The 26,473-nt window shown below is 39.8% G+C and overlaps 1 protein-coding gene across 11 annotated transcripts in view; it reads left to right on the top strand.

Annotated features, from left to right (window-relative positions):
* RASGEF1B (RasGEF domain family member 1B) overlaps positions 1 to 26,473 on the top strand; it is a 642,397-nt gene that overhangs the window by 605,370 nt on the left and 10,554 nt on the right. For all 11 annotated transcript variants that reach the window (XM_042936076.1, XM_042936078.1, XM_042936079.1 and 8 more), the window contains 9 exons: positions 10,370 to 10,552; positions 12,250 to 12,372; positions 12,991 to 13,128; positions 19,288 to 19,500; positions 19,976 to 20,050; positions 21,638 to 21,733; positions 21,857 to 21,959; positions 23,992 to 24,071; positions 25,165 to 25,260. In XM_042936076.1, the coding sequence (XP_042792010.1) occupies positions 10,370 to 10,552; positions 12,250 to 12,372; positions 12,991 to 13,128; positions 19,288 to 19,500; positions 19,976 to 20,050; positions 21,638 to 21,733; positions 21,857 to 21,959; positions 23,992 to 24,071; positions 25,165 to 25,260 (1,107 nt within the window). The remainder of the gene's footprint in view (positions 1 to 10,369; positions 10,553 to 12,249; positions 12,373 to 12,990; positions 13,129 to 19,287; positions 19,501 to 19,975; positions 20,051 to 21,637; positions 21,734 to 21,856; positions 21,960 to 23,991; positions 24,072 to 25,164; positions 25,261 to 26,473) is intronic.

A 26,473-nucleotide genomic window follows, 5' to 3' on the forward strand; every position in this document is an offset into this window, starting at 1 on the left:
GTGAATAATTATTCTTTCCTCCTGAAAACAGTAGCCAGAGCTTGGCATGTGATAGCTATGTCTCAATTTAAAACGTAGTTGGACCACTGTGATAAAACCTATGCTAAGAAACAAGGAGGTTACAATTAACCAGATTGTAGGCGTGATTGGACATTTGAGAGGAATGCCACTGGTCAGATGAGGTTTGAAGCAAATGTAGAATTGATTTTCAAAAAGAAATAAAAGTAAAAAATTTTGGCTGTTGAGATTTTTATGACAGAATAAAAGAATGACAGCTTGTTAGGTCCTGTCATTAATGGTTACTTTATATGGGGTGGGGAGGTGGGACAATGGTTGGGGCAGTGAGGACTCTGGGGTGCTTTTGACAGAGATCAGGGCTCACAAGCATTGCTGTATTATCCCTTTCAAGCAGATTTTTTTTCTGGCAAAGATGAGAAGATCAGTCAATGATTAGTAAGTTTCTTGTTGGCATTATTCCACTACATGTAGGTCAATCCTTTGTTTTCCTGGAGGTGGCAACATTTCTGGCTACTAAGCATACTGGCCTCCTACTTTCCAGTTCTCTAATGAAGTGTTAAATTCTTAGAATTTATTTCTCCCATGGTTCATTTTCAGTCTTGCTCCGTTTTATATACTCCCCAAGACATTTTCTCCAATACTACCACACCTAATACCTGGGATAACAGTGTCTTTTGGAATAGAAAATCACTGGAAAGCGTTTACATTTATTGTCTTTTCCCCCAGCTTAGCATCTAATCTAATGTATTCTTAGGTATATATTACTTACTGTTTCTAAATATGTATTATTTCTTACAATACATATTTCTTATATTATTGGTAGCATTACGTTCTTACAATCTAAAATTAACCACTGGGTGAGTTTCTGTGCTAAGTAAGGTACGTAATTATGGCACATTAAATGATAGAATCAACATTATCAATCTCCAAAGGCTACCTGGAAGAAGTGGACTTTGGAGAAGCAATTTGGATGGCTCTGGAGAGTCTTCCCTGAGACAGGAGATGGGGAAAAGAGGGCATTTCTCCCTTACTTGGGAGAAGAATTTGAAATCCCTGAAGCAGGGATTGAGAATCTGGCATCTTGATTCTGATGCCACAAATAATAAATGGTAAAGACATTATAATGTATTGTGAAGTCTTACAGAGAGAGACAAATGGTGCTATTGAATATACCGCTTTAGATTTATGGCATTTTTGTGGTTAGTGGTCGTATTCAGGTATTATCTCCATACTCCCTTCACTTTTCTAGAAATACAGTTGTTCTGTTTTGGTTCTCCAGTTAAACCTACGAAAAAAAAAAAAAAGATGTATACAACCCTTGATTATCTTAAAATAACAGATATTGTAGCCCAGTGCTGTGGGCAGATATCTACTCTGGGAATAGGGAGGTGCGTCCTGTCTGATCTGGAGCCCTAACAAGTCATTTGTTGTCTCCTTCTACCTGCAATATCTGTAAAGTTGATGGGATATTGAGCTAGATGATTTATAAGTTGCTTTTAGTTCTTTGACCGTGGATTTATTCTGCTGTACTATCACTTCATGCATTTGCATCCTAAATGGGGTGGAAGATTAGGGATGTAATGTCTGCAGTTAGATGTTCAGCTACTTTCTGGGTATATGAAAATGAAGCAAAGAGAGTGAAGTTTCTTTCTATTGATAAGCACTATGTAGAGATTTAATATTTTCTTGACCTGCTTTCTTTCCCCATAAGTGTATTAGAAAATACTAATTATCAAAAAAGTTGAGTTCGAATTTTTTTTTTTTTTTACTTATTAAGTCAGTGTTAACATTTATGCAATTTCTAACCAGTCTTTGACCAATAATTTTTTTCCTTAGGTTAATATATTTATTATTCCATTGCAAGGTATGTCTGTATCTAGAAGTCATTCGTTTGATTCAAATTTTATTAGGAAGCCCTGGTATGAAAGCCAGTTTTACACAGCGAGAGTACAAATTAACCTTGTAAGGGAGGAAAACACTTTACAGACTGCCTGTATCTCTCTATTTATCAAAAAGAGAAGGGACATAGTTTTTCAAGAACTTGGAGCTGAAAAATAAAATTATTCCAGGAATCATGTTCCATAATAAAATGTAAATGGAAGATTCTGCTTGTTTACTAAGTGTCCTCACTAAGTATCAGGTCATTTTCCTGCTGAAATGAATTGGGTTTAGAAGAATAAACCCTTTCAGTAAAGGATGCTCTCTGTATGATACTCTGTAATTTGTCTTGAGAGCTTATGCTATAAATTTTGTTTAATGTTTATTTATTTTTGAGAGAGAGACAAAACGTGAGCAGGAGAGGGGCAGAGAGAGAGAGAGAGAGAGAGGGAGGGAGGGAGGGAGGCAGAATCTGAAGCAGGTTCCAGGCTCTGAGCTATCAGCACTGGGACTGATGTGGGGCTCAAACTCGCCAACAGCGAGATCATGACTTGAGCCGAAGTCAGACACTCAACTGACTGAACCACCCAGGCGCCCCCGAGAGCTTACGCTATAAATGATGACTCAACAACTTTATCTGTGCCATCCAGTATGATAGCCAATAGCCCCATGGAGATATTTAAACTTCAGTTTAGTTAAATTAAACAGAATTCAAAATTTAGTTTCTTAGTTATGCTAGGCACATTTTACATGCTTAGTAGCTAACTTGTGGCTAATGGCTGCTATGTTGGATAGTGTAGAAGAGGAAAATTTCCAATATCCAGGAAGGTTCTTTTTGACAGCATGTAATTAGATAATGATGATTTTGATTATCCAGAAGATCACTTTTACCCCTCTGGGAAAATGAAATAATTAATTCTCATCATAGATAGGCACTTAATACCTAGGAAATAAGACCAACTGACTTTTTCAGCCAGTATTTTCAACTGTACAACATGAACAATGCCACTTTCCTAAATTCAATCATATGCCAAGATGACAAACACCAATTTCTTAGTTTTTATTTCACCCAGAACTCGAATTGTCCTTTTACTTTTCTAAACCAGCACTCACCCTTACCACTGGAAAGCACCAATTTTTACAAAGACCAGGAACGTGGAGTCATCTACTGGTAAGATAAGGAACTACATGGAAGTTGTAGATGATTCAAAACAATGCACAGAGAATATCAACCTGTTTGTTCTGTGATCTGTGCCCACACAGTGAAGATTTATCTTGTAGAAAAGTTTTATATGACCCTCCAGGCCCATTTAGAGTTGCCATGTAGTGAAATATCATTTTGTGCTTTAATAAACTGTTACCAAGATATCTCCAAGACAAGAGACAACAAATTTTTGCTTTGATCTCCTTCCAAGGAAACCAAAGGTAGTCAGTATTTGAGTTACAACCCTCTTCCTCCATCAATTAGGAATTAGTTAAGATTTCTAAAGTAGCATCCAGAATAAATCAAGCAAAATGAAATAACACCTTCTTTAATAAAAAAAAATACCGACTTCCTGCTCCCACCCTGGTTATAAAATTTACTAAGCCTTTGGGGCTCAGTTTCAAAGAATGTACCTGTCTGGGAGCAAGTTACTTTTTAATCACATGCCAGAGAAGTGAGTTGATTCTGAGTTGTCTACTCTGCATTGTTTGCTCTCTCAGTGACCATACCTCTTTTCTCAAGGAGGTCAGAAGAGCATTTCTACAGTTTCCAGAGATGTTGCTAGAAATCTCTGCCTTTAGGACTCCCACTGGCTCAGGAACGATGCGAGAGGATAATCTAGACATTTTCAAGCTCAAAATAAGCCACATTTTAGATAGTGTCAGAAACGTGACTTTTACTTTCACCCTGACTCAAAAGCCCATGCAGCTACACTGTATGAGCATGAGGTCAGTCCTTGTATTCTGAGATCCAGAAGTGCCAAAAGGAGGCTAGAAGCACTGGAGGAAACCAGCTGCAGTAAAGCTGAAATATGTGAATGTGTTCTCCTGCAGCTTGCTGGATCCTCAAATGAAAAAAGGAAGAAGGTGCATCTCACCGAAGTGCAAAGTTCCTTTGGAATCTAGATGGGAACTGGGAAACCGGTAATTCCAGGATATTAAATTAAGCCTCTCGTCACTAAACAAATACACTTTCAAAGTTCAGCTGTGATAGGGAGGCCTTCCTCTACTTCAGTGGGTTGGTTTGTTTTCTTTTTAATTGGGACACATGCCTAGCATTTAAACAGAAACTAAAAGATAAGCGATCAGTATAAACGCATTGGATTTGTTCAATATTTCACCAAAGTACTCTCTGATGAAATATGGATTCAAAGCCCCTTATACCTTTTTTTTTTTTTTTTTTTTTTTTTTTTTTGAGTCCTACCTTTTCTAGCTCATTCTGTTAAGTGTACAGGAAATGCTGATTTGACATTCTGGTAGAGATTTACCCAGCACCTACAGCAGATGTTGAAGGATGGCTTTTGATTTAGTTCCCACACCCATCTTTACCTCAACCTCTTTTCCAATTTGAATTGTCACCTGAAACCACCTTATCCCGGTGCACCTGCCTCATCATAAATAACATTGTGCAAAAGCAGCCGCTAATTCAAACACAGTCTGCTGTTTAGAAAAAAGCAGCTTTTCATCTGGTGCTTTCCTTGGTTTGAAACCATTAGGCATGCCTTTCAAATCCATTCATCCCTTAAATCACCCAGAGCTTGCCTCCTTGCTTCTGGATCAATGTCAGGCTGAACTTTTTCAGAGTCCTTGGAAGAACATGATCTATCTTCGTGACTGAATTAGCTTCCCCTGTAACATATCTTGCCTGTCAACCAACTTTTCAGCTTACCAAGTTAATTTTAAGAAAGAACATTCATCTTGTATACCTGAGTTGGATACATCCTATACTTCCCTTTGGGAAGTTTTCCAACAGAACTTGTAATCTGTATGCTAATTTTCATGGCTCTGAGCTTTCTTTTAGCCTGGTTCATTGTTTTAAAAACCAAAATCTGTTTCCCGTTGTCTCATGGCATCTTTCCCCATCCCAAGGTACCGTCGCAATTTAAGGGAAAGAAAACACCTGTTTAAATATCTGGACCCAAATCAGAAGAAGTATCATTTAAAAATTTTCTTTAACTTCATTTGATCGGTACTAACTCCAAATACAAGTATTCCTTGATATCTAAGGAGCCAGGCTCGAACGTGTTAGACCAAGTTAGACGAGTAGATAAGTTGTATCTAGGCTCTGTGCAGGCCTGCACATGTGCTTCCTAACCTGGGGTCTGCACTCCCTCAAAGTATATGCAAACTTGTAGGTATATTTCTCTGAGGGCAGTGTGGGGAGAGATTTGTCATCTCCCTAGAAAGTTAAGAGCCACTGGCCACATAGAGTGTATTCTGAGTTTCCAGGAAAGGATTTACAAATGAAACTTTGAGAGAATTGCTTAGGAGATTACCCCGTCCTCTGCCTTATCTTTCTGCTAGTGATTTGAATAAAGTCAGCAGTTTTTCCAAGTATTTCATATAAATCTCTTTTTCTTCCCAAAGGAATTAACTATTTTGAAGTTTGACGGAATAGTAAAGTAATGCCAGTATTTTACCTTAATGCTGTCACACATTCTAACTTGGGGCAAGTCAGTTTTTCCTAAACAAGATTTGTGGTTAACAGGTCCCCACAGTTAGGTGTATTGGACAGGGTGAAATTTGTGCTAAGGAAGGGAGGTAGGCAGTGGAGATGTTGGTTTTGAGATTATGTTGCGAAGGGTCAAGGGAAGTAAATTGAGAGTTTAAAGGACACCAGGGACAGAAAATATTAATTCTGAGAGCTGTAAAGGGAAGGTTTGCTGCAGATAAGAAATCAGAACTACACTGAGATGAAATAAATAAGTAAATGGAATCTCTGGGATGAGAGCAGCCTCACCCTTTGCCCTTCTCCCACTACAGAAACCATCAGCACATGATTCCTAGAGTTCGTAGTGCCTGGGGACAAATGCTTTTCTGGATTCTCATGTCCAGGTCTCGGATGTTTTCTTTGTTTTCTAAAACAAAAACCAAGCTAACATTTAATCTTCTGAGCCTCATTTTTCAATTCCAGAACTGAAGCAGGTAAAATTCAAGTCTTGGATTACAAATCTGAGTAATACTGAACAAACAGTAGCTCTTTTTTTCTTTGTTTTAAGTTTGTTTGTTTGCTTATTTATTTTCAGAGAGACAGAGAGAGAGAGAGAGAGAGCATAAGCAGGGGTAGAGCAGAGACAGAGGGAGAGAGAGAATCCCAAGCAGGCCCCACTCTGTCAGCCCAGAGCCAGATGTGGGGCTTAAACTCATGAACTGTGAGACCCTGACCTGAGCCGAAATCGAGTCAGTTACTTAACCACCTGAGCCACCCAGGTGCCCCTGAGCAAACAGTGGGTCTCGATGTGGGTAATAACAGGGAAGAAAGATACTTGAAAGAAAACCTGCTGTGTTTATTCTTAGGTATTTAAGGTGCACTTCCCAAAGAGTACTTTCTGTACCATTCTCCTGACCTCCCCTTGTTTGCCAAATGCATCTGTTACACAAGGCAGTTGTTCTTTCTAGAAAATGGCTAGACTGGCCACTTGTTAGAGATTGTCCAGAAATGGGTTTTCAATACTGTGATCCATGATCTTTATTTTGGTCATTTGTCTCATTAAGATTTTTTACTGGAAATGTATAAAGTAAGCAAAAGCAAATATGACTGCATTTAACTGAATCTAAGATGCCGTCCATTGTAAGACACTTTTATTTCATGTATCACTAAAAAAGGAAACAATATAAATTATTCTGATAACTTACAATTTGGAATAGACTGGTGGACTTTTCGTTTTATGGGTTAAATACTAAAAGTTCAAGGAAGACCATTTGCAGTGTAACATGACATAGTACAATAAATTTTGAACCTGGAACTTGGAGATCCAGGTTTGAAACACTGTCCTATGTGTCCCTTATCTGAAGTGTAATCCCAGTCAGTTTTGATAGTTCTTCTAAACCTTAGCTTCTTAGGTAGTCAAAACAGAGTGAGGATGTCTGCCAAACAGGGTAGCTGTAAGAATCCCAAAAGGCATTTGTAGGCAGTAAACCTTACACAAACAGGAGCTGCTGACATTCCCAGAGCCTTCTTCAATGTGTATCTAGGCATTTCTCAGGTTAGCAGCCCTGAAGGGGCATCAGAGAAGTAAAGGAAGGTAAAATGTGGAGACCTTTCCCTGCACAAAGGAACCCATAGTAGCAGAATGCACAACTGAGGAAGGGAATAGGCCTTAGGGCCAATACCTTAGAATTGAAAAGATGCTATCTTGAGTTTAAGGCAAGGTAGAAAAATATGAGCATTGTTCACAAATAAGGGGCTGGGATCTCTTGGAGTGACTTGAATCTCAGCATTTGATTGCTGCTGTGTGCAAGTTCAACAGTCAAGATAGTTCATGGGAAAATGAAATCAGTTGATTAGCAGAAGTTAGAGCTGATTAGAAGGCAGCAAATGACCTGTGACGGTCTCTCTTCTTAAAATTGACTTTATCTCAGTTTGGTTTCCATTGCTATTAGCAGTATTTTCCTTGGTGCTTGGTTGGAAGGGATTATCTAAGTGTTGATATTTCATAACTCCCAAAAGAGATCCTGTGAGTGATATAGTTTCCATTGCTCTAATAATGCTCTAAGAAGAACTTTGCTCTAAACGAATATGATAGTTTTGTTATACTTTATACTTTTGGAAGGAGTGAGCAAAATTGGGAATAATTTTCTAAATAAAAAACCTATGTGGGGGGCAGTGGAGGCGAATTACCTTCTGAAGTCTCCACAGCTACGAACCACCAGATTAGGGCTTCATTAAATCTGAGCGCTTGGTCAAATCTGAGTCCTTGTGTGCTTCGTGGGAGTGAATAATTGAGAAGTACACATACTTGGTGGCTTTTGGTGCTGCTTCCTTAAAAGGGGACTGGATGACCCTTGACTATTGTTGGCTAATGCTTACTGTCAATAACAGAAGGCAGCAGGAGTGCAAGATTCAGGGGAGTCCACTGGGGTCACTTGATGCTATAGACACATCACTGTGAGATCTTAGCGTGGTTACCTCATTTCACCTTCCAGGTTCTTAGTTCGCACATTTATAAAAGCAGGAGACTGGAGCAGATTGTGATGGCACTTGGGCTTTGGCTTCTTCCATGGCCGTTTTTGCAGTCATTGCTAATCACTTAGGACACACATTCTCCCACTTAGTTACAGCCTTTCAATCTTCTTATTCATCCTCTGGCCTCCAGGCACCCGCTTCTAATTACAGTTGGAAAATGGAATGAAATCTATTTTTCATTCTTCACCAGATGATTTCAGTGGTCCTTCTGAACTCTGAACATTTTCTGATTTTCTGAAATTCCCAAGTCTTTTGGCCAACCATCTCCCAACATCATTTTATTAGGGATGGTTTCAGTAGTGATGAATAGGTAGAGAAATCAAAGAAAATCCTTGGCAAAAAGTACTTGGCAGAAAAAAAAAAAAAAACAAAAACAAAAAAAACAAACAAGAACCAACTGCACGGGCATGACAGAATGAGTTTCAACTGTCATCCTGTTTGTGAAGGACACCATGTGGTTTTAACCATCTAAAACTTTTTTAAGCCAGAGGTAGGTAACCAAATTCAGATGGACAGTTCCCCCCAGGCTGTCAGAAGTATCTTTTAGGTGCGTCTCATCTTGGGTCCCAGAGTTTCAGTTTAAGGACATTTTGAGTTTCTCAGCAAGGTAGATGGGCTCTTTTTTTTTTTTTTTTTTTCTTCCCACCAAGGACAACTTATTTGCAAAGATTATATCGCACATGAATCGTACTAATAGAAAACTAGCAATTTGAAGAGGACAGAAACACACTTTGTCCACTGTCTTATAAAATGTTAACATTGAGTTATTTAATAATTATTTGTATGTGCAAGGTCTTACCAACTACATATGGAGTATTTGTGTTACTGTTTGCATCCCGTGTTCCTGATCCTGTGGCTGTTACGAGTATGTCCTGCCTCAGCCAGAGGCTTGGCAGTGATGGTGCAGGTCGTGACCCCTCTCCCGGCATGATTCTCAGTAATCAGCTTCTTCCTATTCGAGGCTTTTGCTTTTTGCATTCTCCCTCGGCACTGGTTTGTGGATGGGATAGAGTACAAAATGCTGAAGCTGGTTTTCTATTTCTTTTTCTTGATTCTTCCTTCCCTAAATGCTGTTTTCACCTTCCAGGTTGTCCTTAAAGTAGATGTGTTTTGTTTTGTTTTCTTTTCCCCAACACCCAACCCCTGACCATTCCTGCCGAGGCACGTGCACGTGTTATGATGCGGCGATCCCCGTTAGCTGCTGGAGCTGGAATAGATGCGCTAGGAGTGAAGGATGTGCCTTCTCAGGCAGGCCTCCACTCCCCTCCCCCATTCGGATGCAAATATCTTTTGGCATCTTGAAAAGAAGGATTAGCCCAGGTTGTGTCCTCCTGCAGCCTCCACACACCCTGTCCCCATCAGTCCAAAGCCTTCCTTCATTGTTTGCCTTCTGCAACTCTCAGTCTGGCAGCTCCTGAATGCCTCCATTGTCCAGACGTGCTGTCAGAAACCAAGAGTCTATTCTCAGGGTCGGGAGCTCTGTCCCTAGGAATCCAAGTAATAACTTAATAGCTTCTGGCCTCTACTGAGCACCCTCCAAACAAGGGCTTTGTGAGCTGCAAAGCACACAAATGGAGAGGACCATTATGGGGCTTCTTGTTCCCCAAATCAGGTGCCTCTCAGCCCACGTGTTTACTGAGAACTGAGGCTTTACAGAGCCCCCACCCCGAAAGAATTTGACACAAAGGGGCAAAAGTCAACAGCATCAGCTCTTCCAAGGGAGCTGGAGTCAGCATTAACTCTTGATACGTACGTTTGGAAACACACATGCACTTCACGTGCACGCGTGCACACACACACACACGGTGTGCTTTAATTCTAGGCCTCTCTTACAATTCTGTTTGTCCAACTTCTGTTTTGGTTGTCTCCTACTATGACCACCGTTAGTCTGATAGTTCTTACTTGCTATGTAATTCTTCCTAACCAGCTGGGAAGGTTTGTTCGTTTCTGCCTCTGGGTAACACTTGACTCAGTCAGATAAAGCAATTGGAAGCCCAGTTCTCTTCCTGTGAAGGAGGGGTATCTAAATGTGGCAGCCAGAGATTTGACTCTTCAGTCCAAACTGGGTCCTTTGATCTAAGCATTTTATGGCATTTGACTGAATGACATGGGTACTCAAAAGTATGCATACATGTGTTACTCTAAGAGCAGTTTGCTTTCTTGATGGATTCTGATACTGGATCAGAACCTAACCTATTTTTAAAAGTATTTATTCCCTCGTTACCATGAAAGCCTACTTTTCTTTTGGACTGCAAATGACTCACACTATGTTTTCTCCTTTTTTTTTTTTTTTATTCATTTTAGGAAAGCATGCCTCAGACTCCTCCCTTTTCAGCAATGTTTGACAGCAGTGGTTACAACCGAAACCTCTATCAGTCTGCAGATGACAGCTGCGGAGGGTTGTATTACCACGACAACAACCTCCTCTCTGGGTCTCTGGAAGCACTCATCCAGCACTTAGTACCTAATGTGGATTACTATCCGGATGTAGGTATCCCTGTTACTGTGAAACACATCGTTGGTATTCTTCAGAAAAAATACACTGTAGCAGGCAGGGACCCTAGATACTACTGAATTATATCTGGGTTGCCGAGAATTTTTCGAATAAGAAACTGCCTATTGATTATTCAGTATTTTGAGATCAAACTGAGCCTGGGTATGATCCAGGTTTTGATTATTGTCTGCAGTTTGGTTTCTATTCAGGGTTGGTACCACACTGTAGACAGTCAGATACCATGTAAATGAAGTATCTGTAGCTTTAATCCATGCATATACCTTGGTCCTTGCATAGACATGCTAGAGGATGTTGGATACTCCCAGAATATTTAATGCCTTTTTGGTTTCCAGGCCCATCGCTATGCTGAGAAAAGTGAAGTTCATAGGCGGAAAAACTTCATAGAAAGGAGAACAAGAGTTATATTCAAGATGCAATTCTTTATAGATTGCTAATATTTTACTTCGATAGCCAACATTTATATAGATAACACTTTCTATCTCAGGAATCCATTTACATTTTCTCAGCCTTTACAGCAATTCCAGGAGGCCAGGGAGGAGAACACTGAAATTCAGAACGTTGAGTAATCCACACACAGCCTCAACCCCTATCCGCAGTCAAACCTAGATTTTCTGTTTCTGGGCAAGTGGTGTTCCTGCCCCCCCTCCCCCTTCCTTGTGCTACAGCTGCCCCTGTTACTCAACAACAGCTGGTTGTTGATAAAGATTGCATGAAAATATCTAGACACTAGATTCATGTTTTTACAAATATAATAATGACCTTGGTGTGTGAAGGATAGTTTGTGCTTGCCACTGTAATTCACCATAGTGTTCCCTCTTGAGTTCTCTCTCTGTGTGTGACTTGTTACATAGCATTTTGAAATATGTTGCCACACAGGGAAAACTTGTAATCAAAAGTAAAAGGAATCCGTTGTTCAGTCGTGTAAGTGTTTATGAGCTACTAAAGGCGCCTAAGGGGGGTAAAAAAAAGAAAAAAAAGAAAAAAAAAAACGAATTTTTCTTTTCACTGGGAGGCTGAAACTATTATAATAAATAAGCTCTACTTCATTACTGGCTTCTTGGGAGACAATGTAGTTAAAGAAAAGTATATAGTGTGATACTGTGTTTTATCAAATTGCTTAGCTTTTGGGCAAGGAAATAGATCACTTGCAAGCCCACCTTTGAATGTTCTGGCACAAGCATACAAACACTACATTGTGCCACCCTGGATGCACTGGAGAGTTCTTGAGCTGATGTGGGTTGGTGGGTTTTTTTTTGGTTTCCATTGAGTTACCATAACATTTGGACCCAGAACAAGATTCTGTATGGGTGGTATATTTAAGTTAGATCTCTTTCTCTGCGCTGAAGTTCATTCCTCTTTACTAAAATGAGTTAGGTGTCCTGGTATACTGACTCCAGAGGCTGGACATGAAAATGTGCTTTGAATAATTTCGGTAGATAAACTTACCTTGTACTTCTGGGTTTTTTGGTGTGGTTGAAGGGAAGAGATACATCAGAAGGCAAAGGAAAAATCCATCCTCAGGTGTTTTACTGCTAAGCATTACTTTTGAAACGGTAGTATGTTAACTTTGACCCAGAGAATTTAATGGATTAAGATGTATCACATATGGGAAAGATACTAGTTTCGTGGAGAATGTAACCGTGATGATTTTTTTTCTCTCTTGCCACAGAGAACATACATATTTACCTTCCTACTCAGTTCTCGGTTATTTATGCATCCATACGAGTTAATGGCCAAGGTTTGCCACTTATGTGTTGAACACCAGAGACTAAGTGATCCTAATAGCGATAAGGTAATGATATATCTTGAACTTTACAGTTTTCTCTATTAGTATGCTTTCTCTTTTCTATTTCTATTAGGATTGGTAACTGTGTGGCTTAGATTTTGTGAAGTTGGTTTCCTTATCCGCAGGCTGAGGGGCATGCATGGTATCATGGCTGTGCAAAGGGAATTGGGAATGGTATAAAGGACACAATATAGGGTAGGACGCCAGAATTATTAGTGTTCATTTTCATCTAAGATCTTTATTTCTCTACCATTCTTGGTCCTATTGAAACATTTCAGTATATAAAAATACTGCCATGTTAATACCCGTGAGAAAAGCCATCATAATGTGTTTGCTGGTCATTATGAGCAGTATGGTACAGTTGTTTTAAGATAAACTGTCATGCCCTTCATGTCAAACAAACAAACAAAACCCCACAATATAAATTTAATGCCATGGAAGACCCCTAGATCCTGCCTTAAGTTGGTGGTACTTGGCATTGACTTAGGGGAGGGGGACTAGACTTCTTCTTTAACCCTAAAGACTTTGCACTAGAAGTTTACCAGTGACACTGTTTGCAATTATGTGTTTGATGCAGTCCATGGTGATAGACATCACTCAATGAGATTTGCTTTTTCTCCCCAGAACCAGATAAGAAAAATTGCACCCAAAATCCTTCAACTCCTGACAGAATGGACGGAAACGTTTCCTTATGATTTTCGGGATGAAAGAATGATGAGAAACTTAAAAGATCTGGCTCACCGAATAGCCAGTGGCGAGGAGGTTGGTATCCTGTATCTAGCAAAACCACTCGAATTTCCAGGCCAAGCCTTGGTGGGAGCTGGTACTGAATTATGCATCAGACTCTCCACTGCTTCCTTTCTGTGTTGCCTTTGGGCATGTCTTCGACATAGCACAGTGGTCTGTTTGGTGTGTCAAATGGGGATGATTGTACAATCCCACTTCAAAGGGACATCATCTGGAGTTTTATGTGATTAATTTGGAGGTATGTTCATGTCCCTTCATGCATAGGATTCACACTGCAAGTGTGTTTTAGTTTTACTTATACTTTCCTTCCTTCTAAAAAGATTTGACATAGCAAGTTAGACATAAACACAAATAGGTATAAAATAAATAACCTAGGAATATATTAACAGATAATAAGTTGTGTATTGATACATCATGAATAGAAATAGACAGTTCGTACCGTGGAAGGAAGAAAACGAATAGGCTAATGTTGAGAAGCAGTGTAGTAGGACAGGACTGCTGTGATTTGACTGTAAACTTCAAGTAAAAGAGAAATACAGTTGGTTATGAAATGTTCACTGTCAGAAAAGAGAGAACGTACTAATTTTTCAGGGCATTAAGTTAAATGAAATTTTAAAAACTTTATTTTTTTAAATGCCTATTTATTTTCGAGAGACAGAGCGTGAGCGGGGGTGGGGCCGAGAGAGAGGGAGACACAGAATCCGAAGCAGGCTCCAGGCTCGGAGCTGTCAGCCCAGAGCCCGACGCGGGGCTCGAACTCACGGACCACGAGATCATGATCTGAGCTGAAGTTAGACGCTTAACCCACTGAGCCACCCAGGCGCCCTAAAAACGTTCTTATGGGGGCGCCTGGGTGGCTCAGTCGGTTGAGCGTCCGACTTCGGCTCAGGTCACGATCTCGCGGTCCGTGAGTTCGAGCCCTGCGTCAGGCTCCGGGCTGATGGCTCGGAGCCTGGAGCCTGCTTCCGATTCTGTGACTCCCTCTCTCTCTGCCCCTCCCCTGTTCATGCTCTGTCTCTCTCTGCCCCAAAAATAAATAAACGTTAAAAAAATTAAAAAAAAAAACAAACCAAAAAAAAAAAAAACGTTCTTATGGAGGAGTTTATATAGGGGGCATAGAATGAGATCAGGGAAACGGCTCCATATGGTTTTTATAACAAATGCTCCTCAATGAAAACTGAGGCTATAAGATTAATGTATAATTAGCAAAGGTCATTCTTTGGGAGAGGAGAAGACAAAGAGAAAAAGATACAAGTCTTTTGGTGCCCGGAAGCAGATTCAAGGCTAGCACCTAGGATAGGTAGAAAAAGAAAGTAAGTAAGGTTCTTGGATAATCTTTCATAAATATCACTACCCTCAATTGAGCCTTTGATAAGAGCTAACTCGCTGTGAAAGATTCGAGGTGATCCTCTTTGAAGCAAGCCTGCAGGGCTGATATTTTGTGTTGAGGCTTGTTGGGCAAGGATGTCTTTGTAGTTTCTGTGCTGCCAGTGAGCTCCTGGGGACAAGTGACCTAGGCACAGACACCACACTTCTGCCTAGGAAAAGACTGACAAAGCATTTGGCAGTTGCAGAGATGTCTTGTTTCATTTGTCTTAAAATGCATTTTTCCGTTACAAATGACCTTCCTTGAGAACTCATTCTTTCAGTGGTATGCTATAAAGATCACGTAACATGATACCGTCTGTTCTCTCTACTTCGGGGTGAATCTATTTTAATACCATTTCCCCCAACTTAAAAAATTATATAAGATTTGCAGTTGAAAAATTTGTACTTGCTTCCCTGCAGTTATGCCCTCATGAAAATGGAATTAACCCTTTTACCCTTCCCTTATGACATTATATTGAACCCTGGTGCTCAAGACAGCCATGATTTATTTCTGTAAGGCTGAACGAGTGGTTTCCTGAGTTGTTTTGCAAGTTATGACTGTTACCATCATTTTGCCAGTTTGCATGTAACAGGTTCTAGCAAGGTATGAATTGGTAGGTCCTTCACTCAGAAAGGCAAAAGTTAACAAGTTAACTATCACCGGGCAGTTTTGTAGTAAATCTTACATTAGTGGGGTTATCTGTTGGGTTGCTAGGCAGAATCAATCCTGGCTCAGTAAACTTAGCTTATGACAAGATGCTCAAAAGATTAGTGGCATCGTAAGGACTTTTTCTTGTATGAAGGCTGAGTCCTGAGTTAGTGCTTTATTTTAGCTAAGTTGTACTTAGGTACTTGATAGGTCAGTCAACTTACCTTCCCTCTACTGCCTTTTTAAAAAGTAGAAATGGTTGCTTGATCCTCTCCAAAGGAAAACCTTAAAAATCTTCTTCAGATAAGGAGTCAGTGTTCTGAGAATTCCAGATGAGTGGCCTTTTGTTTTTCTCGTCATGGTAGTCAGTGAGGGAGATCATTTCTATCAGTGTTGGACAGATTGGATCCAGTCTTTTTTTTTTTTTTTTTTAAACAGGATCAAGGCACTCAGGGGTCGGGTGGGACCAAAAAGGGCCAAACAGCCTTCTAACCTGGCTTCTTATCAGCACTCCTACGTTAATAGCAAATCCATGATAAACCTTGAGATTTTCCCATGGTTTTGAGTGTGAAAAGAGGAGACAGGAAGCTAAACCAAATCAAACCAAGGAATTGATTAACCTGGGGCTGAGCAGACCAGTGCCACCTGCCTTGGTCAGGTTGGGTTTTACAGTGACCTGTTGTTCCTGTGGCTACTTGAGGCCAGTGTTCTGAATCAGGTCCACACTTGGCAGCTGGCTGATGTGAGTATGCTTTGGCAAGTTCCCTAAATTCCTTGCTTCTTCTTCATTTCTATAAATCATGGAGGTAACTGCCCTGTGTTAATGTCCCTGTCAGCTCAAAAATTCTGTGATAGATGCTCCTTCCTCAGGTCTTTGCTTGGGAGGCCACATATCTGTTATGTGCTTAAGTGTCCGTCCTCAGAGAGACCTACCCTCACCACCCCAACCACCATCCCCCTCAACGCCTCTCATTACTGGCTTTCACTACTGTTTTCTCCATAACACTCTGTGACTAGTAATTACTTCATTTTTTTTTATGACTTGTTTTTCCTGACTCCTTGCTGTGCCCCCTTGGTTTGTCCTAGCTCAGTGCCTGGCATTTAATAGGTATTCAGTAGTGTTTGAATGAATGAATGAAGAGATGAACAAACAGACTAACCAGTTACTGGAATAGGAAAAAAAAAAATATTTCCCTCCCCAGGAAGGAGTGTGGACTTGGGTTGAGACTTGTTGCTTCTTGCCTGGGACTTTAGGGATTTTTTTTGGCAGTCAATGAATCCAGGTGTGCCCTATATATAATTTTGTCGGGTTCTGCTGAATCTGCTAGGACACTTCTGCATAATTTGGCTTAATATGTTTCCCCCTGGGGATTTGCCCAAAATGAAGTGGTTTATTAGGACTTGCCTGCAAGAAACATGAAATGGAGCTAATGATTGAATTACATGACAAATGGCTATAGTGGGTAAAATGCAATTTTCTCTTCCTTAAGGGGCTGGTCTTTATTCTATCTTTATTTGCCAGGTAATTACTGTCACTGGCATTTGAAGTTATAAAAAAGAATAAGTGCATATTTAGCAATTCATGACTCAGTAAGGAAGCATGCTTAACAACACAAAGCTTGGAATGGAATCAAATGGCAGCAGGAAACTTAAAAGATGTCATACATATATACTCTATTTCTCTGCGTGTCTCTCTGTCTCTCTCACATACAGCTCTACCCTATAGCCTGTCATATATGTTTTCCCCTTACAGTTTGCTGTTTTTTGCTCACTAGCTGAATCCTTGACTATATATCCCTCTACCTCTCCCCCCCCTAAAAAAAAAAAAACACTTTTTAAAGTGTAAAATAAGAATCTTTCACCAGATATGCTAGTAGAACATTGATTCTGAATCTTTGCTACATATCAGAATCACTGGGAACATTTATTATGATATTGGGACAGGGGACTAAAGAAACCATTTTAAGTTCATAGATTTTTAATGTAGCTCATGATTATGAAAGTAGAAGAGCAAGGGAAATAAGGACAAGGGATTTATTATATTTTTGTTTTGTTTTTATTGATTGTTTTTATTGAAGTATAATTGACAGATAACATTAGTTTCAGATGTACAACATCATGATTCGATATTTGTGTATATTGTGAAATGATCACATTCTGTCTAATTGACACCCATCAGCACACATAGTTACTGAATTTCTTTTTCCTTGTAATGAGAACTTTAAGATTCATTCTCTAAGCAACTTTTTTTTTTTAATGTTTTTTTTGAGAGAGAGACAGAGTGTGAAAGGGGGAGGAGCAGAGAAAGAGAGAGACACAGAATTTGAAGCAGGATCCAGGCTCTGAGCTGTCAGCACAGAGCCCGACGAGGGGCCTAAGCTCACGCACCGTGAGATCATGACCTGAGCTGAAGTCGGACACTTAACCGTCTGAGCCACCCAGGTGTCCCTCTGAGCAACTTTCAAATGTGCAATACAGTATTATTAACTACAGTCACATGCTGTAATTAACACCCCTAGGACTTACTTATTTTATAACTAGAAGTTTGTACCTTTTGGCCACCTTCACCCATTTGCCCCTACTTCACCTCTCATGAGGGATATAAAAGAGCCCTTGATTCAACCTTGAACTGCTTCCGATTCCAAAGAAAAAGGCATTTTCTTCGAGTGACAAGCATATTACCAAATAGATAGCATCTTCTAAACTGATAACCGTAATGCTGTGTGGAAGATAGGTTTTTTGAAGGTTCAATTTTTTGAACACTTAGGGATTTCATTAATGATTTAGGGTGTCCTGTGAATGTAGAGAGAAAAAAAAGGTCATCTAGTGGACCAGTTTAAGGAACTGAGTGGAATAGACACCAGACAAGCAGAGAAGAAGAAAAGAAAAAGAAGGCTGTGCATGCTTTTTGGCCTTGCCTGAATAAGAATCGATCATTTCCAGATGCATTTGTAATTGTCCTTAAGTATGCAAATACCTATTCATCTGAGTTTTTGTAACTTTTGCTCTGGTAAACCAAATTGCCTTTGTAAAATAATATGGCTCTTATACTTGTAGGTGAGATGCCATTCAGTTTTCAAATAACTAATTTCAGAAAGTAACATTGTAGTACCTTTTAAAAAGGGGCTAAGCATGGAGCATGATAACCATAGGCCTTTCTAACATCTAAATTCCCTGTCCTTCTTCGGAGGTGTTAAGGACCGCGTTAGCATATGTACCTTTCTCTGGTAATTTACCTTCAAGGATGCTTGTCATTTGTTTGGCAATTTGGGGCTAGAAAAGGAAGAATAAAAGAAGTCCATAACTTACATCATGATAATAGTACCTTAGGATGGATAGGTTGTGAAGTTATTTCTTTGACTTAATGAGTGTTTTGAAAATCAAGAGAATGACGTTTATCTCTAATACGTGCATTGTTTTAAAAACCAATTCCTCTTAAGTGTCGTGGCAGTAGCATGATGCAGTAGCAAACAAGGTGGCTGAGGGTAATAGCAGGCGGCGGGGGTTGGGGGGGGGACTGCCACGTGGAAGACTTGGGTCGTGAACATTAGCACTGACTCACGAGTGCAAAAGAAATGGACATGAGTCAAATGGAGGTCAGATACCAAAAATGAGTATCCACTTCCTAGTAATCCATGTTACACGTGGAAGTCAAGAAGGTGGTTGGGGGGGTGAGTGGGAAGTAATGGTACTCTCTGTCAGGTTGCTGTCTGTGCTCCTAGACTAATGAGATTGGGCATGATAGGAGTGCAGAAATCAGGAAGGTGACCATAAAGAAAAAGTGTTAGGAAAAGGATGCTCTGAGTTGAGATCAATGTATTTTAACCAAAAGTAAGCAATACATTCCTGTGCCAGCCCAGAGAGCATTTAGTCGTATGCAGTCGCTAATCTAAGACATCACTGTGGGGCTTTCATAGCCTCGCCTAAATTGTACTTTCAAGAGCAGCCTGAGAAAAGAACTAAATCTTACAGGTCTGAAAAGATTTAGTTACGTGTCTCTCGTAAACTGTTAGAGCTGGGCCGAAGCCTCCTGTAACTGGCCTGGTGGCTGTCCAACATCCAGGGAAAAACACTTAAGTACATAGGCTCTGAGTTTGCACAGCGGTGAAAATAGATGTGCAGAACAGGGATGTAATCCTTTGCTTGTTCCCTGACAGACATACAGGAAGAATGTCCAGCAGATGATCCAGTGTCTGATCCGCAAACTTGCCACACTCAGCCAGTATGAGGAAGTCCTGGCAAAAATCAGCTCCACGTCTACAGATCGGCTCACGGTTCTCAAGACCAAACCACAGTCCATACAGAGGGACATCATTACTGTCTGCAGCGACCCTTACACCTTGGCCCAGCAGCTGACTCACATAGAGCTGGTAAGGTCGTTGTCTACCCTGCCCTTTGCGACCGCAGATCTGGTTTGCTGTGGCAACCACACAAGTTGTTTGTCAGGGGTAATGTCATAGGAGAGGCTAGAATAATCCAAATGGGAAATAATCTGTGAAGTAGCTGGAATATGTGTGGCTTAGACATTTGAGATGAATGTTTCTGATTTTCTGGGAATTCACTTTAAAATAAATACTAAGCAAGACTGAAGAGTTTATTGAACTTCCTCATCTTCCCCCTCTACTTTTCCATAACCTGCTCAGCCTTTCACTATCTTGCATAGCACTGACCTAAGAAAATTGTCTCTGCTCAGATCTTGAAGATGATGACAACATTTAGGGTTAAAGGCTCATTTTACAAGCTGCATAAAAAGTGGGGGCGGTGCCAAAAGTCAACACAAGGAGTTGACAGTACATTTCTTCTTGTTTCCTTTAACACTGTTGACCTGTTGGTTTTGTGTTTCAGGAAAGGCTCAGTTATATTGGGCCAGAAGAATTTGTTCAGGCGTTTGTACAGAAGGACCCTTTGGATAATGACAAGGTAATCAGTCTACCCAGAGGTCAGCCCTGAAATTAGAAATGGAATTTCTTAGTCTGTAATAGTGGGTACAAGAGGCAGGAATTGGAACTATTTTGTCTTAGGTTTTAAAATCAGAAGGTTTTTTTTCTTTTCAGGCCACCTGGGTGGCTCAGTTGGTTAAGCATCCAACTTTTGATTTCGGCTCAGGTCACGATCTCGTAGTTCATGAGTTTGCGCCCCTCATTGGGCTCTGCACTGACAGCATGGAACCTACTTGGGCTCCTCTCTCTCTCCCTCTAGAGCTCTCTGCACCTCTCTCACTTATGCATGCTCTCTCTCTCTCTCTCTCAAAATAAATAAATAAACTTAAAAAAAGAAAGTTTTTCATTAGTCATGTCTGATTCATTGCCATTTTTCTTAAGCCAGATCTTCAAGTGCCTTTACCATATTTTACCGTATCACGAACCTTTAGCCTTTTCTTCCTCCATATTGGGAAATTTAATAAGCAAGTAGATGCAGGATTTGTGATGATGAGGTAGGAAGTAAAAGCATAATGGTTTTAGCAGATTAAATCAGAAAGAAAATACGAGAGAATGTTCTGCTCATGATTCAACAATAACAGGGGCAGTAAAGACAGGATGCACATCCAGCCACTGAGTAAGGGGCTTTACTGTTTGCCTCTTGTTATAAGGTGAATCCCTCATGACAAGTTTATTGCCTAAGTGAAGCTCACATGTAAAGAAAATAACACTGAGCATGGACTATATAAAATCAGTGTACACACATAGGAAATTTCTTCCCCCAGGGACCTCCAGAAATATTTCGAGTTGTTAGGCAAAGACTGTATCACCCACTAATGAAATCCCCCCTTTGGGAGTTAGGGGCAACAGCTGTTTTCCGGCCTTAGAACAGCTTCCCTCAGTACAGGAAGTGAGGATTAGGCTTTGCAGTAGAAGGCTAGCAGACTTTTTTGTTTCTTTGTATCTTTTGGAAGGAAGGAAAGAGGGGTGTAATTAACTTGTTCAAACTTGGCCTTGAACTCCAAGATGAGCTTAACTCCTTTTGCTTTCCTTTTGAATAATGTGTCATTCACCCTAAAGACCATGTTGGTGTAGACTTCCATTTACCTACGTTGGAAGATACTTAGTTTCTCAGTATATGATGCTTCAATATTTTGTCTTAGAGTTAATTTTAAGAGAAAATGTTCTAGTCCCCTGCTCTCTTGGCCTCTTCTTTCTGTGTTGATAGCAATTGGTATTCACACCCTATTAAGAAGTCAGGAATGTTTTAGAATGCAAGCAAACCCCTCCTTTGTGCTTGTGAGGACAGTTCCCACTGAGAGTGACTTAGGGAAGGGCACCATCTTGAATGCATCAGAGTATATTTCTAGATCTTACAGGTGTCACCTGACTGCACTAAGACATTTTGATATTTCTGTGAAAGGAGTCAAGAACGTTAGTGGTTTTCTCTCTCTGTGTCCCCACCCCCTCATTTTAGAAAGCTGTCTTAACCCATAAATTGGAATAAAGGCCCATATCTGACAAAGATGAAACCTGATAAACTCTTGTTTTGTCTCCAACTCATGGTCTCACTTTGCTCTCTCTGTAGAGTTGCTACAGTGAACAGAAGAAGACACGAAACTTAGAAGCTTACGTGGAATGGTTTAATCGCCTCAGCTACTTGGTTGCCACAGAAATCTGCATGGTGAGAAAATGAGTTTTCTCATTCTCCTAGCTCTCTCTATTATTTTTTCATACTTATTGGGTCTGTTGGATCTACATGTTGGCTAACTGCCCCCTCCCCCCTTTTTTCCCCACTTCTGTACAGCCTGTAAAGAAAAAGCACCGAGCAAGAATGATCGAGTATTTCATTGACGTAGCTCGGGAGTGTTTTAACATTGGCAACTTCAACTCCTTGATGGCGATAATCTGTGAGTGTTTTCTGGAAGATACATGTCCTTTATTTTTATAGGTCCTATGAAATATGTCTACTAAAAATTTACAAATAGTACAGTTTTATTAATGAAAACTCTACTTTTTAACCCTGAATTGTCTTAGAATGTTCAGAATGCTTTATTTTATTTATTTATTTATTTATTTATTTTTTTTTTCTTTTTTTTTTTTATTTTTTTTATTTTTTAATATATGAAATTTACTGTCAAATTGGTTTCCATACAACACCCAGTGCTCATCCCAAAAGGTGCCCTCCTCAATACCCATCACCCACCCTGCCCTCCCTCCCACCCTGCCCTCCCTCCCACCCCCCATCAACCCTCAGTTTGTTCTCAGTTTTTAACAGTCTCTTATGCTTTGGCTCTCTCCCACTCTAACCTCTTTTTTTTTTTTTTTTTTTTTTTCCTTCCCCTCCCCCATGGGTTTCTGTTATGTTTCTCAGGATCCACATAAGAGTGAAACCATATGGTATCTGTCTTTCTCTGTATGGCTTATTTCACTTAGCATCACACTCTCCAGTTCCATCCATGTTGCTACAAAAGGCCATATTTCATTTTTTCTCATTGCCACGTAGTATTCCATTGTGTATATAAACCACAATTTCTTTATCCATTCATCAGTTGATGGACATTTAGGCTCTTTCCATAATTTGGCTATTGTTGAGAGTGCCGCTATAAACATTGGGGTACAGGTGCCCCTATGCATCAGAATGCTTTAAATGTCCAAAGTCACATAAGTATGTATACTCTTTTTTAAGTATACAAGAATTCATGGAATACATTCAGTTTGTCCTCATCTGAACATTTATCTGTAAAAGCTCATAAGTGAGGTACTTTTCTAAATGAAGGATTTAAACAAAAATATTTGGGCAGCTTGTGTATCAAGCATTATAGAGATGCCTGATCTGAGGCTAAATTTTGCGATTCTGTCAGACTGGAGATGAGGGAGCCCTGAGAAACTGAAACATTTTCTGACTGCCCATGCAATACTTACCACCTTACGGCGCCTTATTACCCTAGTACACAAACTTTGCTCCTCCTTTATAGCCTGGGGATTTTAACACCAGTGACCATGTTTCTTTTCATTGGTTTATTCATTTCGTTCATTTTATACTGGTTGTCATGCCACAAGTATTGATAATGACTCTTTCATTTAAAAATACCCTAATTGATAGGATAAATTATATGGTTCTCCTACACATTGTAGGTATTCAATATTTACCTGACTCTCTAGGGTCAAGGTCAGTTTGAAGCCAGAGAATCCACCAAATTTAATTCAATCCCTTTGATCCTGATAAATCCCCCCTCTCACCAATTCTGTTTTCCATTTTCTTTTTGTTATAATTTTCCTTGTCTTCTCCCTAAAAATACTTGCCAAATTTCAGCTTTTTGTCTGGTTTACTTCATGATGATGCTGAACAGATAGATAGATCATAGAAATCAGATACCTGTAAGTCCACAGACTACGTAATAGAAGATTACTTAATTTTCCCCCTTATCCCATTAAGAAAATGTCAAGACAAGCCATGTCATGGGAGAAAGTATTTGTAATACACATAGCTGAAAAAGAACTTGTATCCAGACTCTATAAAGGACCCTAAGAATCAATAAGAAGAAGACAAATAACCCAGTGAAAGAGGGGGCAGATACTTGGACCCTTCACAAAAGAAGATATACTAATACTCAATAAGTATATGAAACGGTGCTCTGCATCATCAGCCATCGGAGAAATACAAATTCAAATCGCAGCGTAATACCATTTCACACACTGGAATGACTGAAATTAAAAGGGCTGGTTGAACCAAATATTGAGGATGTGGAACAAGTGGAATTTTCATATATTGTAGGTGAGAGTGTGGAATGGTATCACTACTGTGGAAAACTGGCAGATTTTTAAATAAAGTTAACTTACACTTAGTAATGAGCACTTTTTTAGAGGATAACTTCAAATGACTTATTTCTCCGTTTCAACTTTTTCTCCCTCCCCCTTCCCCCCATTTTAAATGGAAAGCTGGCATGAACATGAGCCCAGTCTCTCGACTGAAAAAAACATGGGCCAAAGTGAAGACTGCAAAGTTTGATGTTCTCGAGGTATGTGAAGCTGATGCCTTGCTGTGAAGTAACATTTTATACCCGGAAAGTGGAACTCTTCGGTGTGAGCTTGTCTCTTGATCAGGGAGTGCTACAGAGAAGAAAGCCCATCTCTTCTTATAGACACAGGAGATGGAAGGGTGTTAGAATTGGCAGAGGGGAGAATAAATCAGGTTGCAGGCCACCCCTTCCCTAGACAGAGGTGTTCATTTTAGGGTGAACTCACTGAGGAAATGGTGACCTGTCAGTTACATCCCATTGTATGCCAGGATGGAATCTGGGTCCTGAACCACTGGGAGTTCTATTTCAATGTGGGCCTACTACCTTCATTTATTTACAGTGTCCCAGGGGAGAAGTTCCCATCGCTACAGAAATACTCATTCACCATCCTTTCAGCAAATTTAGCTAACCTGTGAAAAAGCTCTTCTGATATAATTCTGAACATAGTAAGAATTGTACATGAAGGCATTTGTGTTTGGGTCATATTAATGTCATTATTGCCTTGGTGTGTTGGTGCTTTGAATCAGCTGTCTTTGGAGATAATGTGTTCTTTCCTAAGTTTTCCTCCAAATTGGGAAGTATCATTGGATATGTTGCATTATGCTTTTATTCATATTGTGTAATAAATTTCTTCTCCTTCTTATAAGATAGTATGCTTCAATTGCTTATGAATGATTTGCTAACAAATGCAAAGGATAAGTTCACTGCAGAGTGTTGGATCATTATGCATGGCTAACCATCAACTGACCCATTAACCTTTAGATGAGACCAGGAATTGGTTTCCTATGCTGGGGTTTCATTCTTTGTTATCAGTTTTAAGTCTAATCTCAACAGTGAACCCGGAAAGAATTTGTTCTAGGTTTGATGTGATCGAAGCTGACATACGCTTGTTTAAATAAGGCAAACCTCAGGAAAGGAAACATTTGTGTTCTGATATGTTTCATGCCTGTGTGTGTGTATGAGAGGGGTAAATCCTATTCTTAATGGGTTCCCTCACCTAGTGTGATTTTTTTTATGTAGAGTTAATAGGATCTTGCAAACTTTCTGCAGATGAGAAGTAAATGGTTAATACTCTTCTCTCTTTTGTGGACAGCATCAGATGGACCCTTCAAGCAATTTCTACAATTACCGAACAGCTCTTCGTGGGGCAGCACAAAGGTCTTTAACTGCTCACAGCAGCAGAGAGAAGGTGTGTACTTAAAGGGGTTTTATTCATGGTAGAGTTCCCATGTTGTTGCACTGAAATGCATAGAGAAGGAAAGTGCTAAAGAAAGGTACCATGTTATTATCCATTACAAATGGATATTATTGTGTTGTTAGTGCATTACTTAAATGATCATTTTGTAACATGTCTTAGTTGTTTTTCAAGCAATAAATTAAGTACTATGTTAAGATGACTGATAACATTAGAATAATTTGACTTCATGGAAAATAGACATTTTAGCTCTGCACAAGATAGCTAACTTAATGTAACCTTTTTTCTTAAAAGAATTAGCTTACCTCCCATGGTTAAGTCATTTATTTTCAGAAAGTAGGTTACTTGCTGTAGCATTAAGCCTGCTGTTACTAATTGGATATGCGGGCAGCAGAAAAAGAATGAGGGTGATGTCTGAGAAATTAATGGTCCTTATTCTATCTACCCTCACCTTAAACAATTTAATGCTACATCCCCTTGATTCTGAGGGTCCTGTCTTGCCCATGTCAGTGTTCTGTTTCCTTACATGGAAAGGAAAAGTCATTTCAACATTTAGGGATCATGTTATCTGCAAAGTTAACCCGTGGTGATGGTAAATGGGCTGATGAAGTTGTTTGATGAGAGTTATTTCTTGCTTAGATTCTATCATCTTTTAAGTTAAACTGTGTCTTCAACAAATTTTTTAAAATGAGGGTAAAAAACACTTCAGGGCATCTCAATCACTTCCACAAAGAAGTTTCAGCTTCAACGATCTAAAATAAAGACAAACACAAAAAGAAACGCCACCTTCTGAAAATGTTAAATTGGTTCTCAACAAAATCCAAAATATCAGTTCGGATAACATTTGAGAGATACTGTGAATAGGTTAATTTTTTTTTTTTTTAAATAAAGAAACAAGGTCAGAGAGGGGATGAAGCAGAGAGAACTCTCTTTAGCCCGACAGAGTGTACCAGCTTTTACACTTTACTTGCTCAAATCCCAGCACACCTGTGACAAGATTGAAAAAAAAAAAAATTGAATGAGAAGTTTCTTAAGGTTGAGCTTCAGAAAGTCAACATGTGGGGGGCTGTCTGTATCTTCTCATTCACCCTCGCAGTTGGATGCAAGTTTCTTTCTGTGGAACCCTCCAAGAGAGCCAGGAGACTATAGAATCCTGTCTCTAAGCAGGGAGCTCTAGTCCTGGCCAAAGACATTCTGAAGTCCAGCC

This window comes from Panthera leo, chromosome B1 (assembly GCF_018350215.1).
Source record: "Panthera leo isolate Ple1 chromosome B1, P.leo_Ple1_pat1.1, whole genome shotgun sequence".
NCBI classification, from domain to species: Eukaryota; Metazoa; Chordata; class Mammalia; order Carnivora; family Felidae; genus Panthera; species Panthera leo.